We start from the raw sequence: 22,187 nt of genomic DNA, 5'->3' as shown, positions 1-22,187 counted from the left end.
AGTGTTATTCTTTTATAATGTTACTATTTTTCTGTTACAGTTCCACCAGGGCCTCCAACTAGACCAGAAGTGTTTGCTGTTTCTGCTAACAGCATGAGCATTCGTTGGGAGGAGCCATATCATGATGGTGGTAGTAAGGTCACTGGATACTGGATTGAGAAAAAGGAACGCAACACTATTCTCTGGGTCAGAGAAAATACCATCCCCTGTTTTGAATGTTACTACAAGGTGGATGGCCTTATTGAAGGTCTTGAGTACCAGTTCAGAGTGTATGCTATGAATAGTGCTGGCTTCAGCAAAGCAAGTGAAGCCTCAAAGAGAGCTGTGGCTCAAAATCCAGTTGGTAAGTTTAACAAATAAGTTTAATAACAAAATGAATCCAATAACTGTTTTTATTTACTGCTATGCACTTCTGGTTAGATGCAATCTGCATTTCATTGCCTTGTACCTGTGACATGTGCAATGACAATAAAGTTGAATCTAATCTAATCTAATCTTATTCACACACACACACACACACACACACACACACACACACACACACACACACACTTTCAAACATACTAATTTATTTCATATATTTACCCCTCAAGATCCCCCAGGCAAGCCAGAAGTAACTGATGTGTCAAGATCAGCAGTGTCTATTAAATGGTCTGTGCCTCTGAATGATGGTGGAAGCCCAATTTCAGGTTACATTGTTGAGCGTAAGCCATATACTGTCTCTGGAGAGGGTAGATGGCTGAAGTGTAATTACACTAATGTTGCTGATACCAAATTCACCATTACTGCACTGGAAGAAGGGGAAGTATACGAGTTCCGTGTGATTGCAAAGAATGCTAATGGAGTGTTCAGCATGGCATCGGTTTCAACAGGAGCAGTGACTTGCAAAGCTGAATACAGTAAGAATCAATTTCATTTGTAAATGTTGTTGCAAAATAAGTGTATTTAAAGATCTAAAACATGTTTTTGTTTGTTTGTTTTTAAATATAGCACCTCCAAAAGCAGAACTGGATAGTAAACTCCTCGCGGACACAGTTACTGTCAGAGCAGGGTCAGACCTGGTTCTCGATGCTGCTGTTGGTGGCAAACCCGAGCCAAAAGTCTGCTGGGCCAAGGGACAGAAGGAGCTAGAGCTTTGTGAGAAATATTCTTTGCAGTATTCTAGCACCCGTGCTCTGGCAATTATCAAGTTCTGTGACAGAGATGATACTGGAAGGTATGTTCTGACAGTGAAGAATGCCAGTGGAACCAAGACAGCTGAAGTCAATGTGAAGGTGCTTGGTGAGTAAAATAATTCTGCATATTTTAAAGCATAATCATATTTTAAAATCATATTTAAAAGAAGCTGAAATGAGGACATTCAGCTTAGTGCTAAATATTCCTTTCTTCGATTTTGTCCCTTTTTTCAAGATACACCGGGCCCATGCCGGGAGATAAAAGTAAGCAATGTAACCGAGGAGAAATGCACTGTGTCCTGGCAAAAGCCACTAGAGGATGGTGGTGACCCCATTACACACTATATTGTGGAAAGAAGGGACACTAACAGACTTAATTGGGTCATCGTGGAGGCTGAATGCAAGGCCTTCATATATACCATTACTAGACTTTTCAAGAACCATCAATATATTTTCCGTGTTAGAGGTGTAAACAAGTATGGAGCTGGTGTGGCACTGCAGTCTTCACCCATCTTTGCAAGAAATTCATTCAGTAAGTAAAATGTTTGCGCTATCTTGTATTGAATTTGATATTCAAAGAAGCAATATGTTGATTTATTCTTGTCTTTTGTTCACCTGCAGCCATTCCATCACCTCCGGGAGCGCCAGAGATTATTGCAGTTGGAAAAGACTTCGCAACAATTGAGTGGCTAAAACCTGAAAATGATGGTGGTAGTGAAGTCATAAACTATCTGATTGAGAAGAAAGAGAGAAAGAGCATCAGATGGATCAAGGTTAATAAAGACTCTATACTCAAGGACACAACCTTCAAGGTTACTGGTTTACAAGAGGGCAACATTTATCAGTTCCGTGTTACAGCCATAAATGCTGCTGGAGATAGTGAGCCTAGTGAGGTGTCCATGTATGCAGTGTGCCGAGCACCAACAGGTATATTATACAAAGACTGTATTTGGGTATCAAAATGAACATAGTAATTAAATATATATTGTTTTATATTATGGAAAATTATGTTACATTTATCTCCACAGGCAAACCAGATGCTCCTTCAATTCCACGTGTAACAGACACCCACAAGGACAGCATTAGTCTGGCCTGGACAAGACCGATAGAAGATGGAGGTGCCGATGTTCTCGGTTACATTCTTGAAATGAAAGAATTAGGAACAGAGGAATGGATCAAGACCCATGAGAAGACTCTGAGAGTCACAGAACACACTGTGACAGGTTTGATAACTGGTAAAAAGTACTGCTTCAGAGTTGCTGCAGTCAATGTCAATGGAGCAGGTGACTTTAGTGACCCATGTACTGAAGTAGAGCCCATTGAAAGAATTGGTAAGAATTCATAATTAAAATATACATACTGTAATGTTAAAGATATCTCTAACAGATATGTAATTTGTTCGAATTACAAAAAAAACATATTACTTTTCTCAGAAATACCTGATCTTGAGCTTCCGGATGATCTAAAGAAGACAATATGCCTGAGAGCTGGAGGCTCACTGCGTCTTCATGTAACTGTTACTGGAAGACCAGTTCCAGTTATCACCTGGAGCAAGCCTGGTGTGGATCTCCAAAACCGTGGATACATTGAAGTGACAGATACTTCCACAACTCTGATCATTGACAAGATTCATCGCTATGATGCTGGAAAATACACCCTTGAAGCCTCTAATTCAGCTGGCAAGAAGGATGCTAGCATTCTTGTCAAGATCTACGGTATGATTACACACACACACACATACATACATACATACATACATACATACATATGTATACACACACACACAGTGGCATGCAAAAGTTTGGGCACCCTTGCTGAAAATGTCTGTTACTGTGAATAGTTAAGTGAGCAGAAGATGAACTGATCAGCAAAAGGCATAAAGGTAAAGACGAGACATTTCTTTAATATTTTCCACAAGATTACATTTTTATTTCCATCATTTACAGGCGTAAAATATCAAAAAATGAAAAGTACCTGAAGCAAAAGTTTGGGCACCTGGCATGGTCAATACCTAGTAACACCCCCTTTGGCAAGTATCACAGCTTGTAAACACTTTTTGTAGCCAGCTAATAATCTTTCAGTTCTTACCTGGGGGATTTTCACACACTTGTCCTTGCAAAAGGCTTCCAGTTCTACAAGTTTCTTGGGCTGTCTTCCATGCACTGCTCTTTTGAGATCTATCCACAGATTTTCAATGATGTTTAGGTCAGGGGACTGTGAGGGCCTGGGCAAAACCTTCAGCTTGGGCCTCTTGAGGTATTCCATTGTAGATTTTGAGGTGTGTTTTGGATCATCGTCTTATTGTAGGACCCGTCCGCTTTTTAACTTCAACTTTTTTACAGATGGTTTGATGTTTGCTTCCAGAGTTTGCTGGTATTTATTCGAATCTATGCTTCCCTCGACCAGTGAAATGTGCCCTGTGCCACTGGCTGCAACACAACCCCAAAGCATGATCGATCCACACCCATGCTTCAGAGTCGGAGAGGTGTTCTTTTCCTGGAATTTGGCACCCTTTTTTCTCCAAACATACCTTTGCGCATTGTGGCCAAAAAGTTCTATTTTGATTTCATCAGTCCACAGGACTTGTTTCCAAAATGCATCAGGCTTGCTTAGATGTTCATTTGCAAACTTCAGACACTGAATTTTGTGGCTCGGACGCAGGAACGGTTTTCTTCCGATGACTCTCTTGTGAAGGTCATATTTGTTCAGGTGTCGCTGCATAGTAGAACAGTGCACCACCACTCCAGGGTCTGCTAAATCTTTCTGAAGGTCTTTTGCAGTCAAACAGGGGTTTTTATTTGCCTTTCTAGCAATCCAACGAGCAGTTCTTTCAGAAAGTTTTCTTCACCTTCCAGACCTCACCTTGATCTCCACTGTTTCTGTTAACTGACATTTCTTAATATCATTACAGTCTGAGGAAACAGCTACCTGAAAACACTTTGCTACGTTCTTGTAGCCTTCTCCTGTTTTGTGAGCATCAATTATTTTATTATTCAGAATGCGAGGGAGTTGCTTAGAGGAGCCCATGGCTGTTGATTTTAGGGACAAGTTTGAGGAGTCAGAGAATTTATACAGCTTTGAAATCTGCATCATCTGCCCTTTCCTAACAAAGAATTTGAACAAGCTACAGCTCAATAAGCTAATTAAGGTCTGGAACCTTGGTAAAAGTTACCTGAGAGCTCAAATGTATTAGGGTGCCTAAACTTTTGCATGGTGTTCCTTTTCTTTTTTCACTCTCCAATTGTACAAAACAAAAATAATAGACAAATCTTGCAGAAAACGCTGAAAAAAAATGTGTCATCTTTACCTTTATACCTTTTGGTGATCAATTCATCTTCTGCTCACTTAACTATTCACAGTAACAGACATTTTCAACAAGGGTGCCCAAACTTTTGCATGCCACTGCGTGTGTGTGTGTATATATATATATATATATATATATATATATATATATATTTTTTTACTTGCATTTTTTTGTGGATGTGTCCATAGAATATAAAGAACATTACACGACTGTGTGAAGATATGAAGTTTGTCTTCACTTGGTGAATGTATATATCACAAGTGAGCGAAGCGTTTTTCAACACAAAAAGATAAACTTCATATCTTCGCACCACCATGTAATGTTCTTTATATTCTATGGACACAAACAAACAAACAAAACCCCACAAGTATCAATCTTAAGTATCAAAAATCACAAGAATTTTAATTTTGAACTGGTTCGCCATTTTGACAACACATGTCCAGTCAGCAGGAAAACACTGTGAGTGACGTTATCAGAGTGAAATATTATGAATTATTATCCATACAAGGCACTTTTTCGATGGAATAAAAACGTGTTCTATTCCCTTCTAGCGGGTTTCATTCATTTGGTTTGATAGCATGCAATATTGTTAGCATATTGCTTATCCTACGTGTATTACGTCACTCTACCCAATGGAGAATGTGCACTGAATATGGTTTACGATATTGCATGGTTGTCAAGACAACATGACGTCACACATCGGAGACGTAAAACTTCCATGCTAGTGAGTGACTGTGACAATTTGTGAATAAACATGGCCGTGGAAGATTTACGGTAATACAGAAGATTTTGAGAGAATTTTGAAAGAGAAAGACACGTTGAACACCCGAAAGGAATGTGTATGTATAATAATAATAATAATAATGTTGGCTGGCTTTTTTTTGTGGTCTATCGGATATATTCCATTTAGCTACTCGTCTTCGACTTGTTCAGTATCATACTAGTTGAATAGAATATATCAGATAGACCACTCAATACCAGCCAAGTGTGTGTGTGTAGACATGTTACAAATTAAAGGAATAAACCAATAATGTCTTTCTCTCTCTCTCTCTCTCTCTGGAACACTTGAGAGATGGAACACCATTCATCCAAAGGATATTGATTTCAGTATTTTTATTATGGTGGTGGTGGAGAGCACTTTTTAACACATTGCTCCAAATTTCTTATAGGTATTTAATTAGGTTATCTGACTGTGAAGGTCTCATCTCATTATCTCTAGCCGCTTTATCCTGTTCTACAGGGTCGCAGGCAAGCTGGATCCTATCCCAGCTGACTACGGGTGAAAGGCGGGGTTCACCCTGGACAAGTCGCCAGGTCATCACAGGGCTGACACATAGACACAGACAACCATTCACACTCACATTCACACCTACGCTCAATTTAGAGTCACCAGTTAACCTAACCTGCATGTCTTTGGACTGTGGGGGAAACCGGAGCACCCGGAGGAAACCCACGCGGACACGGGGAGAACATGCAAACTCTGCACAGAAAGGCCCTCGCCGGCCACGGGGCTCGAACCCAGACCTTCTTGCTGTGAGGCGACAGCGCTAACCACTACACCACCGTGCCGCCCCACTGTGAAGGTGATAGCATATAATTATTCAATGAGTTCTCAGGCCCTGTGAATGGGGACATTGTCATCCTCTGAGAATACCCTGTACTGATTTGCAGTGACCCTTCTCTTTAAGAGAGCAAGTGGACTGTAACAGAGTCACCAGGGTTTTTTGTTTGTTTGTTTGTTTGTTTGTTTGTTTGTTTGTTTGTTTTTTGCTTTATAACCTGTCTAGACAGACAGACAGACCCTGTTTAACCATTTGTTTAATTTTATGCTTTTCAATTTTAGATACACCTGGTCCACCAGGCCCCATTAAAATAAAGGAGCTCACAACACAGTCTGCTCACATTACATGGGATGCCCCCAAGGTTGATGGTGGAGCACCTGTTAACAATTATATCATTGAGAGAAGAGAGACATCAATGAGAGCCTACAAAACCATTACTTCTAAATGCAGCAAGACATCATATAAAATTACAGGACTGTCAGAGGGAATGCTCTACTACTTCAGAGTGTTGCCAGAAAACATCTATGGCATAGGTGAACCTCGTGAGACACCAGATGCTGTGTTGGTGTGTGAAGTGCCACTGCCTCCAGCTAAACTTGACATTGTAGATGTCACAAAGTCATCTGTTACTCTTGGATGGGAGAAACCTAAACATGATGGAGGCAGCAGAATCATTGGCTACATTGTTGAAGCTTGCAAGGCTGGTGTAGATAAATGGATGAAAGTTGCTACTTTAAAATTAACAGACTTTGAATACACTCTTGAAAAACTGAATGAAAATGAGCAGTACCTATTCAGGGTATGTGCTCTCAACAGCAAAGGAATTGGTGAACCCAAAGAAATTGTTACTGCTGTAACAGTGCAAGAACAAAGAAGTATGTACTGTTTGTTATTTTAGAATTAAAATAAATAAAATAGATCAGTGCCAAGATTTGTTTGACTTACACACCTTTTTCTTTTTCAGTTATGCCAAGGATTGATCTATCAAGCATTCCACAAAAGATGATCAGTGTTTTGGCAGGCAAACCTCTTGAACTTGATTTACCAATCAGTGGAAGGCCACCTCCAGTTTCCTCCTGGTACTTTAATGACAATAAGTTGAAGATACAGCAACGTGTGAAGATTCAGTCAACTGCGAAATTCTGCAAGTTAACTGTGCTTGACACAACAATTGATGATACAGGAGAATACGTACTTGAATTAAAGAATATTACAGGAATTACTACAGAGAAGATTAAAGTAGTCATTCTTGGTAAGCAGCTGTCTGATGTAACCTGTCAATCTGCCAACTTCCTGGGGTGATATTTCTTTTTTTTATGTTTCTTATTTATTTATTTATTTTTCCTTTTCAGACAAACCTGATGAGCCTAAAGGACCTATTCGTTTTGATGAGATAGATGCAACCTCAGTTACAATAAGCTGGGACCCACCAGAGAGAGATGGAGGTGCTCCTGTAACTAACTATGTCGTTGAACAACGTGATGCTCATCGTCCAGGATGGGTACCTGTTTCTGAATCAGTCAGCAGGCCAAGCTTTAAATTTGACAGGTTGACAGAGGGAGACGAATATGTCTTCCGTGTTTCAGCGGTCAATCGCTACGGTGCTGGAGAGTTCTTGCAGTCAGAAATTGTTGAATGCAGGAGTTCTAAATGTATGAACAACAGCATGGTTCATAGTATATAGATACTATATATGTATTCCATATTATATGACATGTGCAATCAAACTAACGCAAAGATTTCTCTGGTGACAGCCATTCCTGGACCACCAGGCCGCCCAGTAGTATTTGATGTGTCCCGGGATGGCATGACCGTTGCTTGGGAACCACCAGATGAGGATGGTGGTTTAGAGGTAGCTGGCTACATCATTGAGCGCAAAGAGGTCAGAGCTGACAGATGGATCCGTGCTAATAAGAACCCCGTGACAATGACAAGATACAGATCCACTGGTCTGATTGAAGGCCTGGAATATGAGCACAGAGTCACAGCCATCAATGCTAGAGGTGTAGGCAAACCCAGTCTTCTGTCGAAACCAGCTGTGGCAACTGATCCAGTCGGTAAGTGTATTTATTTTAAATCATGTGTATCTTTGTGTGGTGAAATAATAATATGCTTTTCTAACAATTGCCAATCTTTCTAGATCCACCTGGCTCACCTCAGAACCCGAGAATCATAGACACCACCAAGACATCTGTGTCTTTGGCCTGGAATCCACCTGATGAGGAGGGTGGCTCTAAAGTAACTGGCTATCTAATTGAGATGCAGAAGGTTGGTTCTGTAACCTGGATTAAGTGCAATACTACACCTACAATGATTTGTGAATACACCCTGACCAAAATGCCTCAAGGCGAGGAGTTCAAATTCAGAGTCTTGGCTTGTAATCCTGGTGGACCAGGTGAACCTGCTGAAGTGCCAGGAACGGTCACTGTGACAGAGATGCTTGGTATGATGTCACGTAGTGTTTATAACTTTGAACATTACTAGCTGCTGTTGGCTTAATCATACTTGATTATTTAATTAATTTGCTTCATTTCAGAACCTCCAAGCCATGACCTTGAAGCTAAGTACAAAGATATACTTTTTGTCCGACATGGAGCAGTCATCAGACTTTCAGTTCCAATCAAAGGCAAGCCAACACCTGTTTGCAAATGGACAAAGGATGGCTCTGAGGTCTCGAACCGTGCAATGATTGCCTCCAGTGAGGATATTACTGAGCTTGTTATCAAGGATGCTGAACGATCTGACTCTGGTGTATACGTTCTCCATCTTGAAAACAAATGTGGCAAAAAGATGGTGCAAATCAAGGTCAACGTTATTGGCCGTCCAGCAGCTCCTGAAGGTCCGCTTAGATTTGAGGATATTCAAGCTCATTCTGTAAGAGTGAGCTGGAAGCCACCAAAGGATGATGGTGGCACAGAAATCCTTGGCTATATTGTGGAACGACGTGAGGTAACAAAGGCAGCCTGGTATACTGTTGACTCCAGAGTAGTTGACACATCTTTGGTGGTCAAAGGTCTACATGAAAATACTGAATACCACTTTAAGGTGACAGCAGAGAATAAGTTTGGCATCAGTGGCTCTCTTAAATCTGAACAACCTGTTGTACCAAAGACTCCAATTTGTAAGTACTAATTCAACTCTCATTAGCAAACATACTTATCACTTTTAATCAACTATAAAATTACATATTTCTTGTGTATGTTTAAAACAGGTGTGCCAGAAGCTTCAAGCATACCACCAGAAATCATGGATGTTACCAAGTCCTCTGCTGATTTGGCTTGGGTTAAACCTAAAGATGATGGTGGATCACAGATCATTGGATACTTCATTGAGTATAAAGAGGTCTCATCTGACAAATGGGTTCGCCATGAGATGAGGGTTACTTCCACTATGTACACTCTCAGCGGACTCACTACTGATGCAGAATATCAGTTCCGTGTGATTGCTGTAAATGACATTGGAGAGAGTGAACCTGGACCTGCATCAGATTCTGTCATATGCAAAGATCCATTTGGTAAGGAAATATGTCTTATTTAATTAACATATTAGCCACGTGTGAGTTTAACAGAATTTAAAAAAAAAGTATTTTGCACAACTCTCTTTCTGCTTCAGACAAACCAAGTCAACCAGGGGAGGTAGACACTTCAGCTGTAACTAAAGATTACATAACTATTCAATGGGAAGCTCCTCAATGTGATGGTGGAAAGCCAGTTCTTGGCTATTGGGTTGAGTACAGAAAATCAGGGGAGAGCACTTGGAAGAAATGTAACAGAGAGCTATTAAAGGAAAGAGAATTTACTCAGGGTGATTTGCAAGAAGCCACTGAATATGAATTTAGAGTGTTTGCTGAAAATGAAACTGGAATCAGCAGACCTCGTAGGACCGCAGCAGGAATTAAAACTAAACTAGGTGGTAAGTATTTTTGCAGTTCATATTTACAATATATAACTTTGACGATTATTTCCTTTTTAACAAAAAAAAATATATATTTTGGAACAGTTGGAACTATACCAGCCCTCAGAAAAGAGATGGATGAAGTTACTGCCAAGCTTGGACAGACTGCCACCCTAAAATGTCAAATTATTGGAAGGCCTGTTCCACAAATTAAGTGGTACAAACGTGGAAAGGAAATCAAAGAGGGCCGCAAATATGCTGCAACCTCTGATGGCCGCAACCATACTTTAACTATCTCAACAGACCAACAAAAAGATGAAGGCCTGTACACATGCAAGGCTGTGAATGAAGCTGGAGAATGTGAGACCAGTGGAACCTTGGTTCTGGAAGCAGCACCTCAATTCCCTGCCCCACTAAAAGACAAAACCTTTGCAGGATGTGGTACAACTGTGCGTATTCATGCCGTGTATATAGGTCGTCCTGAACCCAAAATTATGTGGCTTCATGGGGCCAAACCTTTGGAGCCCTCTGAGAATGTCATTATTGAGAACACAGAGCATTACACTCACTTGATATTAAAGAATGTCAAACGTAGGGTGAATGGTGGAAAGTACAGAATCAGGATCAACAACCACTTTGGCTCTGCCGATACCGTAACTCACCTTGAAATCCTAGGTGAGGATTATTAATAAAAATAATAATGTATTAAATTATATTATTATAGTAATTTTATGTAATTTGAGTAAGTTAAAAATGGTAAATAACTTTTTTTTTTTTTCCTATCAGACAAACCTGACATGCCTGAAGGGCCTATTGTTCTCGAAGCTTTATTGAAGAATTCTGTGATAATAAGTTGGAAGGCATCAAAAGATGATGGTGGATCAATGATAACAAACTACATTGTGGAGAAGCATGAAGACAAAGAAGGTGCCAAGTGGCAACTTGTCTCATCATCTATTACGGGCACCTCATGTCGCATTCCCAATCTTGTGGAAAATGAAGGTTACTTCTTCCGCATTTCGGCACAAAACCGTTATGGCATCAGTGAACCACTGCAGACTCCATCTGCTATTCTTATCAAGAGTCAATTAGGTAAGCTAAGAAATATTAAGAAATAAAAAATAAAAATTCAGAATGGAGAAACACGTTGGGTAATTGTCTTGTACATCTCAAATGTTTTACAGATAAGCCAGGTGCACCTGTTAAACCTCTTGTATCTGGAGTGACCAAGAACTCCTGCGTTGTTTCTTGGAAACCACCTCTTTTTGATGGTGGGTCCAAGATCAAAAGTTACAGGCTTGAAAAGAAGGACAAAAAGACAGGTGAATGGGTTGCTGTAACCACTGATGAGATTCATCAGACAGTTTATTCAGTCAAGAGGCTTACAGAAGGCCTGGAGTATGTTTTCCGTGTGAGATGTGAAAACCTTGGTGGAGAGAGTGAATACAGCGAAGAGTCAGATCCTGTTGTTCCAAGAACAGATGTTGAAGTGCATGCTCCTGCCTTTAAGGAAGACCTCAGGAATATGAGTGTGAAGTACAAGAGCAATGCAACATTTGTTTGCAAGATAACAGGACAACCCAAACCTGTGATCAAATGGTTCAAGCGTGGCAAAGAAATTCAGGCAGATGGAGTCAAACTCAAGATCCAGGAATTCAAGGGAGGTTATCATCAACTTGTCATTGCTAATGCTGATGAGGAAGATTCAACTGTCTATCAGATCAGAGCAACAAACCAGGGAGGCTCAATTTCTGCAACCGTTTCTCTTGATGTTGAAAGTAAGTTTACAAAAACAGTGGATATTGAATTATGTTACCAGTTTTCTTTAATGTTAAGGATTTGTTGTAAAAACACATGGTTTATCTTTTTCTTTCAGTACCAGCAAAGATTCATTTACCTAAGAACCTACAACATAAAGAGGCCCTCTGTGCTCTTCGTGGTGAAGTGGTGAACATCAAGATTCCATTCAGTGGAAAACCAGATCCAGTTATCACTTGGCAGAAGGGACAAGATCTTATTGATAACAATGGGTATTACCAAGTCATTGTCACAAGATCATTCACATCTCTTATGTTTCCGAATGGAGTGGATCAGAAGGATGCTGGTTTCTATATTGTCTGTGCGAAGAACAGATTTGGCATTGACCAACAAACAGTCGAACTTGATGTTGCAGACGTCCCTGATTCACCTCGTAGCATCAAAGCCAGTGATGTGTCTAGGGATTCTGTAACACTTAATTGGGTAGCACCTGCCAGTGATGGAGGAAGTAGAGTTAGAAACTACATTATTGAGAAGTGCGCCACTACAGCAGAGAGATGGATCCGTGTTGCCCAGTCACGTGACACTCATTACACTGTCACCGACCTGTTTGGAAAAACAAGCTACCAATTCCGTGTAATAGCCGAGAACAAATTTGGCCAGAGTGCACCTTCTGAACCAAGTGGACCAGTTGTGACAAAAGAAGATAAATCAAGAGTTCTTAACTATGATGAGGAAGTTGATGACAGCAGACCTGTCTTTAAGGGTAAAGCTCCTCATTCAGAGGTTAAGAATGTACACAACAAATATATGGTCGCTGAAGAGCTCGGCCGTGGGCAGTTTGGCATTGTGCATCGCTGCATTGAGATTAGTTCTAAGAAGACATTCCTCGCCAAATTTGTTAAAGTAAAAAGTGCAGATCAAGCAATAATAAAGAAAGAAATTGCCACTCTAAATGTGGCACGTCATAAGAACTTCCTGCAACTCCATGAATCATTTGACAGTCCTGAAGAACTGGTTATGATATTTGAGTTTATATCTGGTGTTGACATATTTGAGCGTCTTGGCACAGCTAACTTTGAGCTCAATGAACGTGTAATTGTTAATTACATCAGACAGGTATGTGAAGCACTTGAGTTTCTACACAGCAAGAGTTATGGTCATTTTGATATCAGGCCTGAGAATATAGTGTACACCACAAGAAGGGGAACTACAATCAAGATCATTGAACTGGGACAAGCTAGACATCTCACTCCTGGAGAACAAATCAAGATTCAGTACACAGCAGCTGAATATTCAGCACGTGAGATTCATCAAAATGAGCTGGTCAGCACTGTCACAGACATGTGGTCTGTTGGCGTTCTAGCATACGTTCTCCTCAGTGGACTCAATCCATTCATTGCAGAAACTAATCAACAAATGATTGACAACATCTCCAATGCTGAATACAGTTTTGATGATGAGTACTTTAAAGAGGCAAGTGTTGAGGCACTCGACTTCATAGATCGTCTTCTTAATAAAGACCGTAAACATCGTATGACAGCTGCTGAAGCTTTGAATCATCCTTGGCTGACAATGAACACAGAGGAGCTCAACAGTAAGTCAATCAATACCACAAGACACAAGAGATACTACCAAGCTATGGTGAGAAAAGAATGGAACACTGTTGTCTCATCTGCTCGTATTGCAAGTGGTGGTGCTATCAGAAGTCAGAGAGGTGTAACAGTTGCCAAAGCAAAGATCGCACCTTTTGAACATGGTCCAGTTGCTGGACAAATTAAACACAGTGTTGCTGATGAAGGTGATGATGTCAAATTTATTTGCAACATTGAGAACTATGATAGCAGTACTGAGGTTACATGGTACTGTGGAGTCCGACAACTAGAGGAAAGTGCCAAATGTGAAATTACCTATGACGAGGGGCTTGCTACAATAACTATCAAGGGTATCACTAGATCAGATGATGGAACATACCGATGCAAAGTTGTCAATGAATACGGTGAAGACAGTGCATATGCGGAGCTCTTTGTTAAAGGCATCAGAGACTATCGCAGCTTCTTCACCGCACGTGTGGTAAAGAAAGTCAAACGCAGAATAGACACAGCCCGTCTTCTCCAAAGACCTCCAGAATTCACCCTTCCACTGTGCAACCGCACTGCTTACCTTGGTGAAACTGTTCGCTTTAGTGTCACCATCACAGTACACCCTGAGCCACGTGTTACATGGCTGAAATCTGGGCAGAAGTTTTCCCCAGGAGATGATGACAGGAAATATACTTTTATAAGTGACAAAGGTCTGTATCAATTATTTATTCACAAACTTGATTCTGATGATGATGCTGAATATACTGTGGTGGCACGCAACAGGTATGGTGATGATAGCTGTAAGGCTCGTCTCACAGTGATTCCTCGCCCTGCACCTGCTGATAATACACTGAGACCCATGTTCAAGCGCCTACTGGCAAACTTGGGGTGCAAAGAGGGCCAGAGTGTACGCTTTGAGATAAGAGTGTCAGGATCACCGTCACTGAAATGGGAAAAGGATGGTACACCTTTGGCATTTGGTCCACAGATTGAAGTTGTTCATGAGGGTTTGGACTACTTTGTCTTACATATAAGAGACACTCTTCCAGAAGATTCTGGAACATACAGAGTAACTGCCACTAACTCTGCTGGTTCTGCAAGTTGCCAAGCCACACTTAGGGTTGAACGTGTGACACATGTCAAGAAGGACTTTGAGAGTGAGGAGGATAAGAGGACGAAGCAAGCTCTAGACCAACAGCAGATTGACAAGAAAGTACGATTAACACAGATTCTGACTGGTACAGATGTCATGCCACTTACTGCTGTAGCAAAACAGGCATTGAGAGAGGCCACAACTATGTTTAAGCCAGCAGTAACCACCAAAAAAGTAAAGACTGAAGCTGAGGAAGCAAAGGAAAAAGAAGAAAGAAAGAAAAGGGCAGAGGAAAAGAGATTGAGAATGCCATATGTTGTCCCTCCACCTCATCTTTATGGTCCTACTACTCTTGAGGAAGACCTGGAGATCAAGCACTTTAAACCCTTATCTGATATGAAGTGGTACAAGAAACTACGAGATCAATATGAGTTCCCTGAGCCAATGGAAAAGCTTCCTCAGAAAAGACTTAAGCGTATTCGACTGTCACGGTGGGAACAATTTTATGAAGTGCCCTTGCCAAGGATTAAAGACCAGTACAAGCCAAAATGGCATATACTAGCTTCACAAGATGACTTGGAAACTGTAAGACCAGCAAGACGAAGAACACCTTCACCAGAAATGGAAGCTTACTACAGAATAAGAAGGCGCTCACTTGGTGATCTTTCTGATGAGGAACTGCTTCTTCCTGTTAATGAATACCTGTCAATGAAGAGTACTGAGGAGGAAAGACTTAAACTTGAAGAGGAACTTAGATTAGGTTACTCTGCTTCTCCACCAAGTCTAAGTCCTGTACGCTTTGAACTCTCTGCTTTGCGTCCTCCATCACCAAAGAGGACTGCTTATGAGGATGAGGAAGAAGGAGAGGAAGTTCCCACATATGACTCTTATCGCATTCCCCAAAAGTACGAGGCTGGCCCAAGCTACATTGATCTACGACAGCGACATGATAAAGCAACATACAGACATAGGCATAAGCAAAGGATGTATGAAGAAAAGGAGGACCAAGAGCTTCTTAGACCAGCCACTACTACCAGAAGGATAACTTCTTACAAGAGTCAGTTGAAACGCATGGAGTTTGAGGAAAAAACAAGAATCACAAGAAAAGAGAAAACAAAAATTTCAGTACATGCAGTGATTGAGGGAGACACACTTGACATGCATGACGTACCAGTGATGTCATTTTCACCTGGTTATAGAAAGGTGACACACCCTAAGGCTGAGAAGCCTCCTACGGTGGATGAGGACAAAAAACCAAGCATCAGCCTTCCAAGCATCGAGAAGAAACCTCCAGAATCCATGAGCCTTGTGTCAAGTGAGAAAGTAGTGTCAACACAAGACCTGTCCGTAAAGGTTGACTACATGCAACGTTATGAAGCAATGAAGAAAGCTCTGAAAACCGAGACAAAGTATGAAACCGTTTCTCAGCAGCCATTTAGTCTTGACCATTCACCAAGGGTGACTGTAAGAATGCGCTCTCATCGTGTGGCAGTTGGTCAAAATACAAAATTCACATTGAACGTTCAGTCTAAGCCAGAGGCAAAAATCCAGTGGTATCACAACGGCCAGCCCATTCAAGAAAGCAATAAGTATCGGATGTACAACATGAGTGGGGTTCTTTCTCTCCAGATCACTGACTGCCAAGAAGAAGACAGTGGGACATACCGTGTCACCTGCACAAATGCAAAGGGAGAAGCCTCAGACTATGCCACTCTAGATGTTTCTGGAAGTGGATTTTCTGTATATACATCTCAGCGCAAAGATGAAGAGGCTCCAACTCCTTTTATACCTGAAATGACAAGAACAGATGTTTACCATGTATCATCATCAAAGGCAACATCCGCCACTGAAACACACATTTCAGAAGCAGTAACTGAAACCAAAACGTCAGAGATCAAATCAGAGGCAACAGAAACTGTTATTCATGAAGAATATGTGTCATCTGAGACGAAGCTTCAAACCACAGAAATAGTAACAGTAGAAGAAGAAGAAGCTCCAGTCGAGACAAAGAAACCAACCCTTTCTGCTACAATTCTGACCAAGCCACAGTCGCTCACAGTTTCGGTGGGGGAGTCAGCAAAATTTACATGTGATGTGGATGGTGAACCAGCACCCAGTGTGACTTGGTTAAGGAAGGGACACGTGATTGTATCATCTCATCGTCATCATGTAACAACGACAGAATATAAGTCTACATTTGAGATCTCACAAGTTGAAACTTCAGATGAAGGAAACTACACATTGGTTGTGGAGAACTCTGAGGGCAAACAAGAAGCAGAATTTACCCTGACTGTTCGCAAGCCAACACCTGTGCAGAAAGTTGTTGCTTCTCCCCCAAGAGTGAAGTCTCCAGAGTCTCCTCGTCTGAAGTCACCAGTTGGGATCAAATCCCCACCAAGAATCAAGTCACCTGAACCAATTAGGTCACCACAAAGAGTCAAGTCACCACTCTCACCAAAGTCACCAGCTCCAAAGGAGAAAACAACCAAGCCTAGCTTTTCAGCAGGACTGAATGATATTTCTGCTTTGTCAGATACAATTATCAAGCTGACAGTAAAAGTTACAGGTGTGCCGAAACCAGTGATTTCCTGGATGAAAGATGGGAAGGTAATTATATTGCATGCCAACAGTGAATTATTAATTGTTTAATATCAAATACCATTAATTTCAAATCAACCAGAAAAAAAATAATGATGGTGAATATTCTCATTTCAGAGTGTGTCACATGGTAGAAAATATGAAATATTTGAGGAACACAGTTCTGCACATCTTGAAATCTATGACGCTGATGTTTCTGATAGTGGTGTTTATGAATGCACCGCACAAAACAGTGATGGATCAGTTACTACAAGATGTACTGTAACTGTTAAAGGTGGGATCATCCCTCTAAACAATATCATGATGGCTGAAATTGGTTAGTTTGGTGTTAGCTAATATTATAATAAAAAATGCTTTATTCTTTCAGAATCAAGAAAATCAACAGCATATGCTGTTGAAACAAAAGCAGAACTGACTGAAGAACATGTCAGAAAGGAGATTGTTCATGAGGAGGTCCAGTCCTTTTCAGAAATTAAAGCTTTGCAAACACAAATGAAAATGACTGAGGGTCATCCTGTCACACTGAAAGTGAATATCCCTGGGGCTTCTGATGTTAAATGGATTCTGAATGGAGTGGAACTGATGAATTCAGAGGAGTATAGATATGGTGTTTCTGGAAATTACCACAGTTTGACCATTAAGAGTGTAAGCTCTCGTGATAGAGGAATTGTCACATGTGAGGGAAAAACTGAACAGGGAGTGGTCAAGTGCCAGTTTGTCACAACAGTCAGTGAAGAATTATCGGATGCACCAAGCTTCCTAGTGCAACCACGCTCTCAGAACATAAATGAAGGACAGGATGTAATATTCTCCTGTGAAATAATGGGTGAGCCTACCCCAGAAATTGAATGGTTCAAAGACAATGAAGTGGTGAGTAGCGATTCATAATAAAGCTAAATAAACTCCAGATGGTCATATTGTGAATGTAATATAATACATTTTGAATGTAATGTGTTTAATGAAACTAAATTGAAATCAGAATTAAATTGTTTTGAAATAAATTCCATAGTTATCCGTTGCATCAAATATGAAACTGAGCCGCTCAAAGAATGTGTACAAACTGGAGATTCAGAATGCCACTGTTGAGGACAGCGGCAAATACACAGTGAAGGCCAAGAACCAATTTGGACAGTGTTCTGCAACAGCATCGCTCAATGTTCTTGGTAAGTTTTGTTTTAGTTCGTGTTTGTTTGGTTTTTTTTGTCTTGTGACATTATTACTCACAGCACCGTGCACCGCATTTTCTTGTGAAATTTGTGTCGGAAGTTGATCGAATGAAATAAGCACAAATGCTCTTCATGCAGTTATGACACTGTTGGGAATGTAATACGGAATTGTGTCTATGTATGTATTACTGTGTCATACCTTCATACTAATGCCATTTCCAGAAAAGTTAGAATATTTTCCAAAATGCAATAAAAACAAAAATCTGGTTTTGGTAATTCATGCGATCCTTTATTTAACTGACAAAAGTACAAAGAAATGTTTTCAATAGTTTTACTGACCAACTTAATTGTATTTTGTAAAAATATCAATGAAGTCAGAATTTGATGCCTGTAACACACTCAGAAAAAGTTGGGACAGAGGCAAAGCAAGACGGAAAAGTTTATCAGATATTCAAGTAAAACCATTTGGGAAGATTCCACAATCAGCAAGTTAATTGATGACATGATTGGGGATAAAAAGGAGCAGCACCAAAGGCTCAGTCTTTGTAAGTAAGGATGGGGCGTGGCTCACTGCTTTGTACCAAAATTCATGAGATAATTGTTCATCAATTTAAAAAAAAAAAAAAACATTTCCAGTGCAAGATTGCAAAAAAAATTAGGTCTTTAAAAATCTACAGTACATGATGTTGTCAAAAGATTCAGGGGATTTGGAGACATCCCGGTGTGTAAAGGGCAAGGTCGGAAACCGCTGTGAATGGGCGTGACCTTTGAGCCCTCAGGCGCCACTGCCTGAGAAACTGTCATGCTAATGTGACAAATATAGTCACATGGGCTCAGGAGGACTTCAGAAAACCGTTGTCACTTAACACAGTCCACCGCTGCATCCAGAAATGCAACCTGAAACTGTATTACACAAGGAGGAAGACATTCATTAATTCTATGCAGACACATTGCTGATTTCTCTGGGCCTGAACTCATCTCAGATGGACTGAAAGACAGTGGAAACGTGCTGTGGTCAGATGAGTCACATTTCAGCTTGTTTTTTGGAAAACCAAACATTGTGTTCTCAGTGCCAAATGTGAACATGTCCATCCAGTTTGTTATCAGAGCAAGGTGTAAAAGCAGCATCTGTGATGGCATGGGGGAGTTACATGTGTGTGAAGGTACCATTGATATATTGGGATTTTAGAGAGACATATTCATCAAGGCAACATCTCTTCCAGGGAAGTCCATGATTATTTGAGCAAGAAAATGCCACGCCTCATGCTGCATGGACTACAACAGCGTGGCTTCGTAGACACAGAGTGCATGTGCTTGACTGGCCTGCTGCCAGTCCAGATCTGTCTCCTACTGAGAATGTATGGAGCTTCATGAAAAGGAGAATCGGACAACAGCGACCACGGACTGTTGAGCAGCTGAAGCCTTGTATCAAGCAAGAATGGACAAAAATTCCAATTGCAAAACTGCAACAATTAGTATCATCAGATCCCATACAATTAAAAAGTGTTATTAAAGGAACAATGATGTAATACAATGGTAAAAATGCCCGTCCTAACTTTTTTGAGTGTGTTGCAGACGTCAAATTCTAACTTCGTGTATATTTACAAAATACATTGAAGTTGGTCAGTAAAATTGTTGAAAATCTTTTCTTTGTACTTTTGACAGTTAAATAAATGTTCACCTAAATCACCATATCACAGATTTTTGTTCGTATTGCATTTTGGAAAATATCCTAACTTTTCTCGAAATGGGGTTAGTATATTTAAGTTAGCAAATTAAACCAATATCTGGAGTATAGTACAGTATTAACATTTGCATGCATAATACTGTGTATATATATATATACATGTTTTTTGTGTTTTTTTAAATACATAATACTATATATAAGAACAAAGGAGTTTTTCACCCAAAATCCACAGTTCGAAGCATGCATTTTGGGTAAACACTCTTTTGGCCTGTGAAGATGGGTGAATGACCTGGTCGTGATTTGGCATACTCTCACAGCTCTGGTTGAAGGACCTGTCAAAATGATTGTCTTGAAGAAAAGCTCAGATGCCACAAGCATTAAAAGTAGCAGCTCTGCCTTGCACATGGCTTCAACAATACAGGAAACAACAAGCAGTAGCTCCAGCATGGCTCAGATTAAAAGTCAAAGCATGTCAGCAACTAGCATGACCTCAATGAGATCTGAAACAATGGTAGCCATGGGTTCACACAGCATGATGGAAATGTCTAGTCATGCACATGTTGCGGGGACCTCACTCAGATCCATTTCTTACAAGCGCAAAGGTGAGGAAACAAGTGGTGATTTAGTTTGTTGATGCCACATACAGTGTTGTAGCAGTACTAGAATTATATCATTAATAACCTTGATGTAAGTTGTTGCTCGTTTTTATGAAACAGGTGTACCACCTAAAATTGAAGCTGCCCCTGAGGATATTAGCATCGAGTCAGGAAAGGTTCTGACTGTGGCCTGTGCTTTCACTGGCGACCCAGTGCCAAATGTTGAGTGGTCCCATTCAGGGAGGATACTGTCCAGTGAAGAGAGTGAAAGGTTCCAGATTGAAACCACTGAGGACACTACAACACTCACCATTAGTGGCATAAAAGAAAAGGATGGTGGCGCGTACACCCTCAAACTTTCAAATGAGCTTGGCTCTGATACTACTACTGTCAATGTCAGCATTCGATCTATATGAAAAAAATATCTGTTAATCCAGTCAATACCCCTTTTTCCTTTCTTCAATATATTTTAGTTATTGAATGAGTAAGAAAAATGCTGTTCTAGATAAAGACCTGGATCACTGTTCTGTAAATATGAACTATTTTTATACCAAACTTGACATTAATTTATGCCAAACTAGACTAAAGTCTAAAATTGTTATAAAATGTGCCATATTGGGTAATTATGACTTTTTGAGCCATTTTTCTGTGACGTGTACATAATGTATATAGCCGAATATAACGGTTATGGGAAATGTATGAATTGTTATTTATGACAATAATAACTTAAACAAATGGAACGAAATGTTTAACAGGAGAAAGTTTCTCATGGAACGAATACCCTGTGAAACCTGAAACAAAATTTTGTGCCTCAACACTACGTTGATGTCTTAAGATTGCCTCAGCAGGTAGAGAGGCTCCCTGTTGAAGTTCTACTAAATCAAAGGGACGATGCTATGCACTGTACATCTGTGCATATAGTATTTCAGTACTCAGATGAATTTATAACTTGACCATAAGACCCTGAATGCTGTTTGTGTCTCACCCTCACATAAGCAGCATGACTAGGTCTTGTGTTCAGACTGACTATATCATATCACCATTTTGATGACATGCTCAAAGTGCAAACGGCCTGCACGTTGAGCTGATGATGATATGCGTTCAGGTTCTGCCAAAGGACTGTCTGAATTTGATCTTATGAAAGCAACATCACCTGGCCATTAAGTTCTTTATCAGTTCAGATACTCCTTTCCAGAATCTGTGCCACCTCTTGGAGGAATGCTAGGTTATAATGTGTGTTTTTGTGTTCGTGTGTGTGTTAGGGTTAGGATCTCACCTCGTCAGGGTAATCATCAAGCAGTGTACCACAGTAACTACATCTGCTGTGCAAAGAAAATGTAAAACACATGAATGAAATACCCTGCACCTTGATTCAATAGCAATTAATATATGTAGAATTACCTATTTATTCTGCCTCCTTGAGTTTTATGAATTTTTGATTTAATAAAGCATGATTTCAGCACCATAAATCTTTAGTGTTATATGTCATTATTGTTCTGTTTATTGACTGAAAAACTGCCCTTGCAGCCCTGATATCAAAACCCAAATAATTATCATCTTTAAAGTAATTCTGATACTGAAATATTTTGTCTTATGGTTTGCCAGAGGGAAACCATCAGGGCCTTCTCGGCTTTTAGAGAAGACCCAAACATATCAGCATTTCAAATGTTATATTTAGTTTCTTTCATAAATTCATTATAATCATTCTCTTCTAATTCGGCCTCATTTTCTATCAAATGTGTTTCAGAAATGAAAGGGTTACTGCCCTGAA

The 22,187-nt window shown here is 40.2% G+C and overlaps 1 protein-coding gene across 1 annotated transcript in view; it reads left to right on the top strand.

The window, feature by feature from the left end:
- The window catches only part of ttn.1 (titin, tandem duplicate 1), a 211,255-nt gene extending 189,370 nt beyond the window's left edge, over window positions 1-21,885 (top strand). Inside the window, exons 186-209 of the mRNA XM_060928917.1 lie at window positions 41-343; window positions 594-899; window positions 991-1,281; window positions 1,411-1,707; window positions 1,797-2,102; window positions 2,204-2,506; window positions 2,609-2,890; window positions 6,323-6,916; window positions 7,006-7,293; window positions 7,394-7,693; window positions 7,796-8,098; window positions 8,182-8,484; window positions 8,578-9,162; window positions 9,253-9,555; window positions 9,654-9,953; window positions 10,041-10,610; window positions 10,722-11,027; window positions 11,120-11,713; window positions 11,812-16,976; window positions 17,085-17,241; window positions 17,335-17,837; window positions 17,977-18,130; window positions 20,138-20,422; window positions 20,537-21,885. Coding sequence (XP_060784900.1) covers window positions 41-343; window positions 594-899; window positions 991-1,281; window positions 1,411-1,707; window positions 1,797-2,102; window positions 2,204-2,506; window positions 2,609-2,890; window positions 6,323-6,916; window positions 7,006-7,293; window positions 7,394-7,693; window positions 7,796-8,098; window positions 8,182-8,484; window positions 8,578-9,162; window positions 9,253-9,555; window positions 9,654-9,953; window positions 10,041-10,610; window positions 10,722-11,027; window positions 11,120-11,713; window positions 11,812-16,976; window positions 17,085-17,241; window positions 17,335-17,837; window positions 17,977-18,130; window positions 20,138-20,422; window positions 20,537-20,832 — 13,094 coding nt within the window. The 3' untranslated portion in view covers window positions 20,833-21,885. The remainder of the gene's footprint in view (window positions 1-40; window positions 344-593; window positions 900-990; window positions 1,282-1,410; window positions 1,708-1,796; window positions 2,103-2,203; window positions 2,507-2,608; window positions 2,891-6,322; window positions 6,917-7,005; window positions 7,294-7,393; window positions 7,694-7,795; window positions 8,099-8,181; window positions 8,485-8,577; window positions 9,163-9,252; window positions 9,556-9,653; window positions 9,954-10,040; window positions 10,611-10,721; window positions 11,028-11,119; window positions 11,714-11,811; window positions 16,977-17,084; window positions 17,242-17,334; window positions 17,838-17,976; window positions 18,131-20,137; window positions 20,423-20,536) is intronic.
- Window positions 21,886-22,187: the final 302 nt, after the last annotated feature.

Source organism: Neoarius graeffei, chromosome 9 (assembly GCF_027579695.1).
Source record: "Neoarius graeffei isolate fNeoGra1 chromosome 9, fNeoGra1.pri, whole genome shotgun sequence".
Lineage (NCBI taxonomy): Eukaryota > Metazoa > Chordata > Actinopteri > Siluriformes > Ariidae > Neoarius > Neoarius graeffei.
The sequence above is the reverse complement of the archived record's forward strand: the minus strand, read 5'-3'. Positions and strand labels throughout refer to the sequence as shown.